The sequence below is a fragment of the Carassius gibelio genome, chromosome A8, assembly GCF_023724105.1.
Source record: "Carassius gibelio isolate Cgi1373 ecotype wild population from Czech Republic chromosome A8, carGib1.2-hapl.c, whole genome shotgun sequence".
Taxonomy (NCBI): Eukaryota; Metazoa; Chordata; class Actinopteri; order Cypriniformes; family Cyprinidae; genus Carassius; species Carassius gibelio.
The window spans coordinates 21262125-21278142 of record NC_068378.1 but is presented as its reverse complement, the minus strand read 5'-3'; the positions used below and the strand labels follow the sequence as shown (position 1 = coordinate 21278142).

Sequence of the window (16018 nt, the reverse complement as noted above, 5' to 3'; positions counted from 1 at the left end):
AGACAGTCAAATATCATTTAAAGAATGTTTTTTGGTAACTTTCGATTTATTGTCATTAACGTAACAGATGTTCATACTTTAGCGAATGTTAAATGAGAATATTTTAAATATTATATAGTATATATAGAGATTAACCTCAGTTTATAAATGCTAAGCATTGTTCACTGTTAAAGATAGCCAATTGTAAAATGTAACTTCCTTCCTTCCTAAAATGTAATTGTTTTAAAAGAACTAGTTGGAAATTACACAGATTTAAGTCTCCCTAACCTTAAGTATATATCACTGTAGTAGTTGCTGCATTGAGAGTCAGACATGATTGAAGTGATAACTCTTTCAGGAAGTGAATCATGTTAATTTATTAACTGCTCTAAATGATTTCTCTGACTGTTAGAGAGTCTTTTTGAGTGATTATTTTGAACCGGCTCATTAGAGTCTAATGTTTGTGAATCAGACTACATTGGTCTTGCTCTGTGCTTGACTATGACCTGAACAGCTTTATTGCAAATCCAGTGGCATATGAACTTGCTATCTCATAAATGTGTTTGGCTTACCAGTTCCCTCAAGTTGAAGCAACGTGTTACACCTGAAATGACTGTTGTAATGTCCTTGTCTTACCTTGGAGGATCCGCTGTGCATTGCAGGTGTATGTGTCTGCGTTGCGTGCAACAGCACGAGCTCCTTCCAAGTGCCGGAACATGATTTCACAGCCTTGGTCGTTGTTCTCCCAGGCGTCCATTCCCTCAAAGGCGACCGCAGGCCTCTCCAACAAGGTGAGCAGCGGCATTAGCAGAGGAACGCTGGCATTGCTCAGTGGGATTTCAGCTGGAAAGACAAGAACAAGAACTTAACTGAAGGTGACCTATGAAGGGCATTTGAAAGATGTTTTACTGTCAGAAACTCACCACTCCCATCATAGAGTCCTTTGTAGAACGGTTTCAAAGATTTCTCATAAATAATGGCCGACTGTGTATATTTTCTTCGCAAACTAGTCCACGTATGATCCAGTCTGGTAATCTGTTTATACAACAAAATTCCCATGGATTAAAGCATGTTTCCTACACTTGTACTTTTACACACTGAGAGGGACAAAAAAAGTCTCTAGCTCAAGTCAAGTGAAAGGGGCAGCTAGAAGGAGCTGTTGGGTACCTGAGGCATGTCCAGTGCTTTCATTATGAAAGAAAAGGCATAAAGATCTCCCATGGAGTCTTTCAGCTCCAGAGCGACCAGAATGATCCGGTTTAGGGTGGCTGCTCTCTCCTCCAGACTTCCTGTACACCCCAGGATATCCACAGCAACTCCAATCGCCATAGTGTTATGCCTGTTTAAAAAGAACCAGCCATGCATGTTAAATGTGTGGCCTACATGACTCTTGATTTTGCAAATTACTGTCTGCGAATGTTACTACAAAACCTCTGTTTAGACTGTTTAACATATATAAGCACTAATATTCTCTGAAAGAGCTGTCCACCCTTATGAGTCATCAGAAATCTGCTTAATAGATCATGTGTTGACAGCATCAGTTTACCGTTCCATGAGGTCCTGCCGCAGCTGTCTCCCATGAGGAAGGGTCACCAGCTCCAGCCCAGAGGTCACACCCATTTGACCTTTCACCTCCTCTGAAACATTTAATATCCTGGCAACCTGTAGCATGAACGCACAGCATTGGCATCAAATGAATTATCATACAGAATTGAAAAGTATTGCACAGAAGCTAAGCTAAATTTGGGTTGTGGGGGGTCGACTGTTTTTGTCCATAATATTGGTCCTGTGAGTGACATTATGAGCCAGCTTAAAATTAAATTCCCATATACACAGACACACTATTTGAAGCCACTTTCAGAAGCAGGAAGACGTTTGAAGAAGTGGACAGTCATGTGCATAAGAGGCTTTTTGGGTCATTTTTAATTGGATTCATCTACATTCAGCCCCTGCAGTGTGGCACAACTGTGTTGTATTCATCTGCTTCGCTAAAGGAACAAAACTACAACCTGAAGAACAGGCTGACGCACATGATGAGACTGTAATTGCAGCCCTGTTGGTCATGACTGTATTCAGTAAGTGGGTGTGGATGGCTGTCCACAATTCTGCTTTCATCTGTCTTGATTTGCTCCTTTGTTGTTGAATGCTCAGTTTTACTTTTATTTTCTTTTACATCCTTACTTTATGTATCCAGTTTGAAAGCTATCCGATAAATAATCTGTGATGGATAAACTGTTAAATATAATACTATTTTAGGATTTCCATATATATATATTAGCTTTTGTAATGTGCGCATATATATATATATATATATATATATATACATTTTTTGTTTTTTGAAATTCATACTGTTATTCGGTGAGGATACATTAACTGATCAAAATTAACAGTAGCTTCCATAAACAAATCCTAATTAGCTATTTGGAAGGTCCAGTTTAGTTAGTCCATTATGTCTCATGAACTATTGCATTTAAATATACAGTTAATTTCTACATATATAACTCTCTTTTTTTAGCATTTAAAGTTGTTTAGATTTATATTAATGTATCAGCAATAAAAAAAATTAACAATGAGTAATGGCGTATTTATAAATTAACATGAACCTACATTAATAAATGCAGTTTCAAATTGTTTTTCAATGTTCGTTCATAATACCTAATGCATTAATGTTGATGAATCAATATCAATATAACAAATTTTTAATGTATGTTGACTTTTAAGGCTCATAATTATTATTACCTGACAGTCCGCTTTCAGGATGTGTTTGGCGATGGTCTTTGGATCCTGACTGACGAGAAGCTCTTTGGCTTTCTTCAGGACTGTCATCTCCAGTGGCTTGTTTTCCAGTGGTAGAAGCCGGAAGTTGATGTCACCAGGTTTGAACGCGGTTTCAGTTTCAAACACGGGTCTTTGGAAACCTTTCTTGCAATCCTGTTCTTTACCCACGTTCTCCTCGTTGTCTTCCTCACTGTCCTTATTTAGGGCATCAATGTCATTATGGTAGGGCATCAATGTCCTTAACTCCTCCTCAGTCTTTAGCCTCTCCACATAGCTGTTAGCCTGTGAGATATTCATCTTTTCCCAGTCGGCAGGGCTGTATGGACTCAGTTCACAGTAGCTTAGTTTTGGACTGCCCGATTGCTGCTGTTGCTGGGATGAAGGTTGATGTTTATGAGGCTTTACTGGGGGGGCAGTTGGGGAGAGGGTCTTCAAGCCTGGGGTGCAGGAGATTCTCATAGAGGGAACCTTGCTGGGTTTAGGGGGCGGTTTGGGACACAGCTGGCTGTCAGATCCACGAATGGCCGCACCAGGCTGGCTGTCAAAGGCCATTCTGCGTTGCACTGTGGGGCTCAGAACTGGCTCGCTTCCTGTGCGGAAAACTGGTGATTTGGGGCACGGCTGGTGCTGCATATGTTGAACCTGAGCCTGGGGCCTACAGCCTGAAAGCATATGCATGATATCAGCTATTTATTGACTAAAGTAGACAGTATGATGTGAATGGACATGGCAAAAAGGAAGTTAAACTCAAAGCTGCAAAGTTTTCTTTTGACATTCTGCATGGTAAAGCAGATTCAGCACTCTGGTTTCAGAAATGGACAGCAGAGCTGCATTTTTTGCATAACCATATTTATTCCACTGACACAGGCATAAATTATCTCCAGCCCCACTTTTATTCTTCTCCACAGAGCCTCTTCAACAAAACATTTTATTTAGCATTTCAATCCCATGTCTCATTTCACATATTTAACGCTCATTAACCCAAAGTGAATTTCAAAGGCGGTAACATTAGCTTGACTTTCTCTTTGGCACAAAGAAAGATGACTGGTTTTCAGGTCTGTCAGACTAATAATCACTGAAGAGCTGGAGGTGTGATGGCGTATCAGTGAAGATGAGAGCTGACAGGCACTCACCGATAGGCAGAAAGCTCTCCGACTGATGGGTCTTCAGTGGCCGTCTCCTCTCCTGAACGTGGTTTAGACATGCTGGTTGACTCCCACACTTATCCTTGTTGCTGTGAAGGAGAAAAACAGGCCAATTAGATTGTTCTCTAAAAGTCTTTTGGGCTATGACATGAAGTTTACACCACTTTTAACTGTGTTCATTTCAATGTTCCTGCTGCATGGCATGCATTTTGAAAAGTATAAATTCAGTGCAGTCTCTCAGTTAATGTTAGGCAACCTGCACAATTATTAAACATTTTTAAACTGCCAAGTTAATGAGCTATTCTGACACATTGTTTTGAAAAGTTTCAAAAAAGAATTTTCACAAATAAGTAGAACTTACACTTATTTTATGTTTACTGATGCTGATCTATATATATTAACTTTGAGCTGTCACATTGTAGGACTGAATAAATTAACATGTAAATTCCTCTCGAGATCCTTATTAGCAAACCTGTCAAGGATTTCCAAGAGATTGCAGTTGAGAGATGGTGTTTCTGAATTACACTACAAGACCCAATAAGTATTGACAAAATTATAAAATTTATATTGTAAAGGTTTTAGGTTAATATATAAATTCATGACTTGTCACTTTTCAAGGTAGACCCCAATTATATAATGCCAATTTAATTCAATGGTATTACTAGTATTTTCAGTTTTCAGTGTTCAAGATAGATTGAATCACGTGAGCTGAATCTCTGTGATTTATTGTCTAGCCAAGTGTTAAAAATATGAAAGAAATGAATTATTGGCGCCTCTTTTTTTTGGGAGACAGCTAAATTGCATGCATTACAAATTACATGAAAAAAGGCTAAATACAGATTCTGAAAAAGCCACATTATACAATCTGCTTAAGAACTAGAATATTTAATTATCAATTTATCAGTCCTTTAACGGGTAAAATAATGAATCTCTCTTATTTTCTCAAATATATGATTTAAAAGAATTCCAGAATATTTATTCTTGGCAGTAAAGTGTGGCAATGCATAATAGTGTCAAGTGCTTTAGGATAGTCTTTCTCTCACCTGAGGAGGTTCCCATGGCTGAGGGTGTGATCCTGGGTGTGTCCGTTCATTATATTCAGACTCAACCGTTTGGAAGTCAGGCTCTTTCTCTCAGAGTATCCCGCCTCTACACGTATAGATCCAACTCCGTATTTCTCCTCCAGGCATCTCAGAGGCAGAGCTCTGTTGATTGGCTGAAAGATAATTGCTCCGACAACCTCAGATACCGGCTCACGGTTGCCTACGTAGTATCGCACCAACGCAGGGACGCTGTCAAACCCCTCCTTCTCAAACAGGTACTGAACACGTGAGTAGGCCTCGTTCATGGCTACCACGCGTTTGTTGATTTTGAAGTGTCGATGGGTGTTCTTCCACTGGCAGGTCAGAACGTAGTTTCCCGGGCTGGACAGGGAGTCTCGGATCAGAAAGTCTCCATCTCTCTGAACCAGGTTTTCAGCCACCTTAAATTCAAACATACACACACAATTTTAGTTTCAAGGTTATTGCATGTTGGATCTTGGCTTAGATGTTAGTGCACATTAAGTTGTGGTGTTCATGCAGGAGTTCAAACAAGCTCAGATACTGCAGGAAACATTTTGAAGCCAGTATGGCTTAGTATTAATGATATTCTGTCAAATCAGATTATGTTCACATCCTCAGCAAACAATACAGAACTACTTTTATGACAGTGAGTCATGGCATGACCTAGATCTTACTTTCTTTTGTGCATTCAACCAGTTTAGAATGACGGACTACCTCTCCAAACTGAGTTTTCTGGAAGCTGTTCAGAATATTAATGTGTCAGTATGTAAATCATTCTGGAGGTCAGAAAAATCAGTCTAGAATAATGGGGGGGAAGTCTGTATATTTTAATATATATTTGCTTCTTTGTTTTGAATATGTCATTATCTCTTTAGTTTTTTATTTCATATGAGAAGATTTTATTAAAGTATGCTTATGTGTCATTTTTTCATATTCTCACTGCTGTGTGCTCATGAAAAGATCAAACATGAATTAATCTGTTAACGTGTGTTTGGAGCAGTGGGGCGGCAGTGGCACCAGGAAAAGAGTCATTAAGTGATTAGAATCTCAGTGTTTATGACTGTTTTCATTACTTTGTGCTAAACCGATATTCTCTGGCTTTTCTTATGGTATATAGCACGTCCTGATTTTGCCAAGTCCGATGTGTTCCTAGGTCAACATATTTTGTTGACCCTGGAACAACATTTTACTCCAAAAATATATTCTTAACCATATCCCTACACCTAAACCTAACCTTAACCATGAGTAATCCCTAAAATCAGAGGAAATGATAGATGAATGACACTGATGTAAAAGCACCAAACACTGATTTTAAGCATAAACTTCACAAAATCTATAAACTGGTTCTTCAAATCTGATTGGTTAATCACAATGTTGTTCCAGGGTCAACAACGATGTTGTCCCAGGAACATGTCTCACTTGGTAAAATCAGGTTAGGCTGGTATATAACAGCAGCTAAGAAGCTCACTATACAGCAATGCTCGGATAGTAACAGCAATGCATTGTGTTTGTCTAAATATGCATCCTTTCGTAGTTTTTCCACAGTGACAAAAGACAGACGGGAATTAACAGGAAACAATTTTGAAATCAAGCACAGGTCATTTCACACCACTGGTCATAAAGAGATGCATGTCAACTCGATAAATGCTTGTCTTTCCTCTTCTCTTGTCTGTAGTTTGTTTGATTAACTTGAGCCGAGCAGGTCAGACTCGTCCAGCTGAAAGACTCATGGGTAAACACAAGCTGCAGTGCAGCACGCATGCTGTCAGGGGGTTTGTGATAATCACAGGATGTTTATTACTCCAAAGAATCATCAGACTCCCTGCTGATTCCTCAAAACAGTGCTGATGGATAATACAATGTAATTGTAGAGAATCCTCACAAAAATGATTCATTTAAAAGGGTACCTTTTTTATCCATTGTGTTAGTTGTAGGAGTTTTTCTCACTCATGAACCCGATGCACTTTATTCTAAGGTCATTCATGAGATGTGTGAATAAGTTTGTTCCATTGTGACTGGTATATTTGTGGTGTAAGCAGTAGGCTGACTCTGGATGCTGGCAGCTCTGATCATATGATGCCTTTAAATGAATACATCTCGGGTCAAATAGCAGTCACGCTTCAACACTATATTAACAACTCTTGCTCTGCTACAATTGTTGATGGATGAGTTGTCAGTTTCAGGGACATTTCTTGCATGGTAAAGTGGAGCCAGGGTACATAGTTTTTATAAGAGCGGATCTGTAGCTGTCAGCACTGTGATGTTTGTCATGATGAGAAACTGTTGATGGCTGTTTTTAAAAAAAGCTTGGTGTTAATGAACCACCCAGAATATTCGAAGTCATGCAGAGATTACTACATTCTCGCATTCAGTCCAGACTCCACATTTAGTGTTTCGTTTTAGTGAAATGTTTTTTTTTCTTCCGTTGCTCATGGATCAAGTCTGGGTGTGAAAGTGGTTTTTCTTGTTCTGGACAGATCTGGCATTTGTAAACCAGTTTACCTTGTAAAGCAAGTGCTAATCAACCATTAAATAGGCTCTTAAAAAGGGTCATAAGGCATTGCTAAAAAAAACATTATGTTGTGTAATTGGTGTAATGCAATGTTTTTATGCAGTTTAAGGTAAAAGAAAAACACATTATTTTCCACATACAGTATATTATTGTTTCTCATCTATGTCCCGCCTTCTGAAACGCATCGATTTTTACAAAATTCATTGTTCTGAAATGTGAGGTGTATGCTGATTGGCCAGCTATCTATTGCTTTGTGATTGGCTGAATACCTAAAGTGTGTGACGGGAAAGTTACGTCCTTTACCATACTGTGATGTTGTGTCCTGGCGCAACAAAACAAAACCATTAAAAACCAATACAAATGAGGCATTTGTTGCATCCACCAGGGACATAATTACTGATTATAATGACTTATTTATAGTGACTATCTTTTTACGTGTTGTGTTGCAAATCGCACTGTGTTAACATAAAACCATGTCTGCATTTGTGATCAGAGAACCAACAAATGCTACTCTCCACTGCTCAAAACTCGCGTTTGAATCATCATTGGCAAATTCTTTAAATATGAAAATGTACTTACAGGCTATGAGGCAGAAGTGCCAGACTGTCCTTGCAAAGTTGGAACTGCCCCACTTTATAGAAACAGCCTTTGAGCACAAATGCATTGTAGGCTACTGGTTCAGAAATGCACAGCACACTTCTGAATATTTAGGTTGTGACATAGACATGTGGGGGCGTGTTTAAACAAGACATTTTTGGAGGGTGTGGACGAGTCTCAAATTTTATAAAGAATATCTATTTGGGTTTGAGACTTTAGTCTTTGCAACTTTAGTGCAGCAGGGATCTTATCTATGCATGAACAGCTTGTAAAATTGGAAATTGCATCATATGATCCCTTAAAATAAACCATAGCCCTTGGTTTTTTGATTTCTTTTATATATATATATATATATATATAAAAAATTTTTTTTTTTTTTTTTTTTTTTTTTACCATCTAATCATCAATATGCACTTTAACATAGCATAACATAGCATGCATGTGGTATCAGAGAACCGTGATATTGATCTCCAACATCACTCTATCATGATTCTTCCATGGTACTTTTTGTAAATTTAACAAGTTTACCGTAAGGACATTATATATATATATATATATATGTATATATGTATGTATATATGTCCACATATCTTTAATTCGTTCTTTTTTTTTACAAATCAGGTGAGTGTTTATGCTAGATGCAGGCATGAATTCATTGTCACTTAAGGAGAGAACAGCTATGATTTGACAGGAGAAACCTCTCTACTGTCTGCCAGATTTAGTTTTTCAACGATCCTGCTGACACGTAGTAACTCTACACACACACACACACACACACACACACACACACACACACACACACACACACACACATATATATATATATATATATATATATATATATATATATATATATATATATATATATATATATATATATATATATATTTAATCAGGGAAACAGCTTTTCACCACAGAAAGCCTCTATGATCCAAACATCATCTCATAATGATCACCCACCCCTTTCCCTCTTTACATGCCCAGGAAAGTTGTACCTGTCTAGGGATTGCTCCATGATACCAGGCATGGCTCCGTGGTTCCTCACTGCTCAGTTTCAGTTCTTCTTCTAGTTCCCTCCGAAGCTTCTCTGGTGGTCCATCCATGATGTACTTGTCCCTTGAAAACTGCACATAGATGGGCACAGAAGAGTATGTAAGAGCCATGGTGGCCCTAGATAATATGTTAGTCCCTGTAATTTACGTATGTGTATCAGTCTTTTATTAGTCTCCTCTCTTTTTCTATTCCCCTCCCTTCTTTTTGCCCTGTGACTCAGTATCTGACTGGCTGATGGATCCCGTGCTTCCTGTGCTGATCTGTTTGCTGTGACACAAGTCCCTCCTCCTTCCTGTCTGTCTCCGCCTCCATGAGCCACAGGGCATGCCTTACCTTTACCTGCACACACGCCCCACTGCTCTGAATCATCATGTGGATTTCACAACTGAGGAGTTTTAGAACCTTTCTTTTCAATAAACTGCTTACAAATACACTCAGTCAGTTTCTATGAAACATGAGCTTTGATTAGTTTGGACTAATACCCTAAATCTAATTTGTAAGATAAAGCAAAGTATGTTATCTTTCCCGACTTGTGTTTCATTCATAGGCTTGCTTTCAGTGCCTCACTAACATAACTCATGCAAGGCGATTGTCAGTGAAATAGATTTTCAAAAAACAAAAGCACTTTATACTTTCATGTTTTTTGTCGACTTTAAATAAATGCTGGTCTTTGGAACTTTCTGTTCATCAAAGAATCTGGCAAAAAAAATGATTAATAATTTAGTACAAAAAAAAAAACTTCTCCAAAATATTGAGCAGCACAACTGTTTTCACCATCAGCAACAACCCTGCTTAAATCCATTATTTTAAATGTAAATTCATAATTAACTAAATGTTTTTTTTTTTTTCAATTAAATGTATCCTTAGTGAGCATAAGACTTTTCAAAAACATTTAAAAAAAATCTCAAAGATGCCAAACCTTTCAACCTGTCCTTCTCAAACCTAAACCAGTATTTGACTAAATAATTTGGCATTGTGATTATTATTAATATTTCTATGAGGCTGTTTTTTTTAAAAGGGTTTAAGCACTAACAGCACTCTTTAAACATGGTAAGATTACTATGACTTTACTATGGTTTATTGCTTTATCGAACACGAAAGGATGGATTGCCTGCTGTGCTTGTGTTACAACCAGGGCAAAAAAAGAGGCTGTTCCATATTTTAGGGATTTCAAGCATATTTGTGTGTTGCCTTCTTTTTGGTTAAGTGCTTGGAATGCCAGCTATGTATGGTACCCAACCTCAGAGACATAAAGTGGTACCTTTGTGCTCTAGCTGCTAGTTGTGCACAGTGGGTACTCAAGCCGGGCACTGCACCATATCCCCAGCTAAATCTGCATGAGGGGAACATTCCCAGCAGGTCTATTGAGTAACATGTCAAATAAAACTGATGTAAGGGCAAAGGTAATTGGAATTGATGAGTGACTGTCTGTGTGTGCATGCTCAATAGTGGAATTTCCAATTCATATGTCACTGTTTGACCTAAGCAGCCACAGTGCCAGCGATGCTGTATTTTTATTAACAAGTCCCATTTTAGTGTGTTGCTGTATCTTTGCAGATTGAGTGGCTTTTATGTCTTGATGATCAGGCACTTTGGGTTTTTTAAAACCTGCCAAGACATCCGAGTATGGCTGAGAGCCATGGTGTGGAGAACAGTGACATCAGTACTCAGAACAAGTGATGTCATCAACACAGTGTGCTGTCTAATAGAAATGTGAACCTGGTGTCTATAGACTACGGACTCTTGTATTAATGGTCAATGTTTATAATATTTTAAATCTATAAATAAGATTTTTCTCAAAGCACCCATTATTGTGTAAATCCATCCTAAGTACACTAAGAATCTGTGTAGCTTGTGAAAATGTCATTTTAATTATGTAAAAACTCTCTCTCTCTCTCTCTCTCTCTCTCTCTCTCTCTCTCTCTTAAGTGAAGCTTTTACACTTAATATTTGATATGCATGGTTATAAAAATAGCCTTTTATAAATAGCCATATTCTAATAATGTTCTTATTTTTCGGTTATGTGAACCGATTAGTACATAGTATATATTTATTTATGAATAATTTTTAAATGTTTTATGGGTGTTGTTAAGCACAATTTGAAGCAAAATACTTAAAATTCTCTTAAAAATAACACGGCATTCTGTAAAGAAATTTATAAATGATTTAAAATTGTTACTTTATAAACATTTTAATAAAGTATTTTACTTATTTTTTTATGAAGGTTTTAAACACTGCTTTACTCAGATGACATCTTACAGTAATATTGCTTTATAGAACATTTGACCCTAAGTGGATAACAAATAGTTGATTGCTGGGAGAGATATCAAATTTGCCTTAAGATCTCTTAATTCTAGCCTCTGAGTAACGGATTTGTGTTTGGAAAGCAACACACGTGCTTACACACATATTGAAGAGTCTCATCACTTTCCTTTTTGAGCAGCTAGTGGATAATCCTAGCCAATTTCTCCTCATGTCACCTCTCTGAAACTGATCATTCAACAGCTTTAAAGGCACAAAATGTTTTCAGAGGACTCAGCCTGGAGGGCACTTTTGAGATGGTCAGGTATTATGATTACTTGAAAGGCTGTAACAAACCCGCTGAATTAAAGAGTGGTGCATTTCTTTGAAAGCAGCTATAAAAGCTATTCTGGGCTTATTAAACTGAATTTATTCAAGTCATGCCACGCAACAGACAGTTTTTCCCTTTATATGGAGAAACTTCTAAGAACCTTACTATGTATAGAGACTGACAAAGCCAGGCCACAGTGAGGACTGAAATACACTGATGCCTCTGGTATTGTAGTGAGGGACGGGCGTCACACTCTCTCCATCTAGACACCAGCGAGCCAAGCCAAACCCCGCAAGCCACAAATTACAGTAACCAGACGACACATACTTTTACCCTGGCTGGGAAAATCATCCCAAAGCACTTGTTTGTGCCTAATGTCTGCAACTGTATTACTCAATACAGTGACTAAATTAACCAACCAAAATAGAACTTTGAGTACAAACGTGAGCATGGGACTTTATTCTGTTTGTGCTGAATGCACATATTTTTTGAACCTGCTGTTCACATTTTAGGTTTTATGACTGCTTATCTGGCACGGCCGTTGCATTCATTCTGCGCTATGACATCGTGGATCCATTTAGAGGTGCACTGAGGCTATAAATGTTTAAAAATAGCCAAAGCTCAAGCAGCTCGACTGGACCATGATGAATAATGTGACCTATGTGTATACATATTTGCACATCAAATCAATCACATCTACTTTTAGTTGTAGCCATTTATATATTGCCATTTTTATCTTCACACATCTGAGGGGCTGATTATTTTTAAATAGTAGCATGCATTTGGAATGCGAATTATAATGAAGCAATTGGATGTATTGAATTAGGGTTCATTTAGGGAAATTATGCAGATTATGAGCACAACTGAAGATGGAGATCATGTACACAAGTTTGTATGAGATTGATTTATTCGTTGTCGTGATGGAAACCAGCAAGACAACTGATCCGACAGAACATGTAGATTGTTAGTCATACAGTATTTGTACTTGGAGATTTGAACACCATTTGTAGTACAGACATGAGTAATAATTTAATGTTGCAGCTTGTTGAGCGCTAACTAAGCGATCTGACTTTCAATAGCTGGCTGATAAATGAGAAAAAAAAATATGGCGGCTTACTTGACCTTAGTAAAAGAGGTGTCTTAGTCATACCTAGATTCCAGAACATCAAAGAAACAAGAAGCCAATCAGAACCTCCTAGCAACCATCCTCACATTGTGGTGGCGGCTTTGCATGGATAAGCATCACTTACATAAACAAATATAAAATGTAAAAATCTTGTTATTTCCTGCTGCTTCCTGTGGGGGCTTGAAGGATGGAGACCCCCTGTCTCAACCTTGTAGGTTGAGATTCCCAAGGGCTTCAGCGGGTCATTAGCAGCCTCTTATGTGCAGGACAAATGACCTGGTCTGCTGTTTGGTGTTGGGTCACACCCTTCCTGAATCAGAGTAAACAAAGAGGGCCATCAGAGTGTCCCATCAGCCCTCCTGGGACACCAGACCCATCAATGTCCATCTAGATGGTCCCTGGGGTGTCTGTCATAGTCATGTATTCCTGGACAGGGCAGGACAAATCTCAGCGGAAAGAAACAGACCATCTGAGTCTGGGGATGTGACAGATGCTCATGAAAGATTTATGTTCCAATTTAGTGATTAGAATCAGCATTAACTTTTTTTTCTAAATTTGTTTGTATTTTTATAAATGTCATTTTTTTTATATAATGTGAATACTTTGATATATTGACTTTTCCCTCCATTCTTACTCTAAATTTTATGATACATTGTGTGGATTGAGAAGGAATCTTAGTTTTCCTTAGCCAGTTGCTGAACACATGAAGTGTTTTCCGGAATCATTGTTTTTTTTTTTTTTCTGATCCAAAAGCATATTTTTTTTTATCAAAAGACAGGAGGTGAAACTTTTGGTGTTCACTGAGAGACTGTGACAGGCTGTGTCAGCAGCTCTCCAGCATCCTGTCAATCAGACAGACCTCCTGCTGTCCAGCCGCTCTGCTGAGCTTTTATATCTGCCATAGCCATGATACTTCTGCTGTGTTACACTGTCAGTGTGTGTCGGAACCTCTGCTGCATGTCCAGATTGTGTATGCATGTAGAAAGTGTTTGAGAAAAGGAGACATTATTTATTTCAGTTAATTTCAATGAATTGTTTGTTTTAGTCATCACACATAAGATCCAGACTATCACACAACATCCGGACTTTAACACAAGATCCATTCTCGCATTCAAAGACCGCTAGACGGAACCAAGAATGAATCCTGCTTTTAACTTGACAGCATCTTAAAAAACACTAAAAAACAACAACAAAAAACACATGCAATAATGTTTTAGTCCCAAAAACACAGAAGATCCAGCTCAGAAGTATAATTTATTCACCATGCATTAGATTCCATGTCTGAGAGGTGTTAATATAAATCTCTACTAAACGAGTAACCATGTTTATTTAAGGCAGGCTTGTCACAATTCAGTTTTCAAGCCTCTACAGAGTGGAAGACATTCTCAGCTGTACTGTACAGTGCATATCACCCTCCTTCCCCCAGCTGCCCCTCAAACTGACCAAAGTAAAGCCCTCAAGTTGTTTCCATCACTGAGACATTTACTTAAAAGTTGTTCACTTGCAGTTGAAGCCTTCTATGACTGAAACTGTTCAGACAGAAACTTCCTCTCAGAAGAAAGAATCCATACAAGAAGCACCAACACTGCCCTCTCTGTCCCTCTAATGCCAATTGACCCCTAACACCATCGCAAACACCGGAGGTCTCCATGACTACCTAGTGCTATTTTTAGAAACAAGCCCAAAAATGTGGACCAGACCCGAATGTTTTCAACAGACGTTCAAACCCTGAGAGTAAGGATCCGATGAGTTGGCTGGCCAGACGTGAGAAATAACAAACATGCTCCTATTTCTGGCCAATTCAGCCTTAGAATTCGAAAATATAGACGGTTTCTGATAAACAAGCCAGGAATCTGTCATCAGTGTTGGTGTGATTTGCATTTATGCATTTATCCGAAACAACTTGCATTGCATTCAAGCTATACATCTTTCCAGAGTGTGCACTCCCTGGGAATTGAACCCATGACCTTGGCATTGCTAGCGCCATGCTTTGCTGTTTGAACTAAAGGGATACTCTGATTAAAAGCAAAGAATGTTGAATGAATTTTGAAGTTTTCTAATATGCTTCACTTTGTGTTCTAGGCTTTGATGCACCGTAGATCATCAGAAGGAACAAACCGATTAGCCACACCTGTGGAGACTCACAGAAATACTTCAGTCCGCTCAATAAACTCAGAAATATGAACGCATTTCATCCTGTTGGCCAAAACCCCCAGTAGACTTTGTGTAATGCAAGCCTCTGAATATTCTTGCTATTAATAATCCATTCAGTTTGAATAGTTGTACGAGCAACTAGCTGGTGGATTCATTCCCACATCGGCTCCATATAAAACTGTAACAGCCTCACGCCGGACAACCAATTTTATATCGCCCCATAAATTCACTCAACCCGACCTGAACAGCTCTCTGTCTTTATCACGACACATAAGATGAGGGATCAAAACTACACATACGGTTTACAAATTTCACAAACTCTGGTTTTGAAGACAACAAGGAGGTGGATGTGCAGCTAAACAATTACAACTTAATGGGAACACATACACACACACACACACACACACACACACACTTGTAAGTGAGCATTTGTCTGACGCCTTCACTTACTATAGTGAAACAAAGCCATGTATCTAATGAGCCCAGACCAAAGACCGCAACGATAAAACTACACAAGGATCTGCTTTTTACGGCACCTCTCTATTAATCTGTTCTTTTTCACTAAATTTTTCTTTTGGGGAAAAAAAAAATCTAAATTTCTCTGCTTTTTAAATCAATCTTTCTGTGCTACAGATCTATTTATTTGTAGTATTTTAACCTTTATATTTAAATATTAACATTTTTAACTAACAAAAATATTTCAGCTTTCACTCACCTTGGCTCCAATAACAGAGCTCTTCTGATAGAAACAGCACAAAGCTGTCGTGATGGTCCTTAACATATTGCATCTTTCCGACATCTCTCTTGTTTCTGTGGCACTCATCAGTGGTAATACATGCTTTAATCTCCAAAATCACTGCTTTATACCCCGCGTGGACAGGAGCATGTTTGCTGCCCAGTGACTGTCTGTCTGTAAACTCTCTCAGCGCGAGTGTGCATGAGTGAGTGTGTGTGCATGTGTTTGTGTGCTCAGCAGTGCATATGCTGCTCCATGCTGTTGCTCTCACCCCCGGGCAGCCCATGCAAGGAGCCGCTCTA

At 38.5% G+C, this 16018-nt stretch overlaps 2 protein-coding genes across 5 annotated transcripts in view; one reads left to right on the top strand and one right to left on the bottom strand.

The window, feature by feature from the left end:
* The window catches only part of LOC128018853 (breast cancer anti-estrogen resistance protein 3 homolog), a 50364-nt gene that overhangs the window by 865 nt on the left and 33481 nt on the right, over positions 1 to 16018 (bottom strand). For 2 of the 3 annotated variants that reach the window (XM_052604664.1, XM_052604665.1), the window contains exons 4-11: positions 9071 to 9199; positions 4946 to 5385; positions 3891 to 3991; positions 2719 to 3419; positions 1526 to 1641; positions 1147 to 1318; positions 903 to 1014; positions 616 to 822 (exon numbers count right to left, since the gene is read on the bottom strand). In XM_052604664.1, the coding sequence (XP_052460624.1) occupies positions 616 to 822; positions 903 to 1014; positions 1147 to 1318; positions 1526 to 1641; positions 2719 to 3419; positions 3891 to 3991; positions 4946 to 5385; positions 9071 to 9199 (1978 nt within the window). Of the gene's footprint in view, positions 1 to 615; positions 823 to 902; positions 1015 to 1146; positions 1319 to 1525; positions 1642 to 2718; positions 3420 to 3890; positions 3992 to 4945; positions 5386 to 9070; positions 9200 to 15695; positions 15937 to 16018 lie in introns of those variants that run through there. The other variant, XM_052604666.1, reaches the window with a different exon arrangement.
* Positions 1 to 16018, top strand: part of LOC128018854 (formin-binding protein 1-like) — a 66934-nt gene that overhangs the window by 50169 nt on the left and 747 nt on the right. The window lies entirely within an intron of this gene.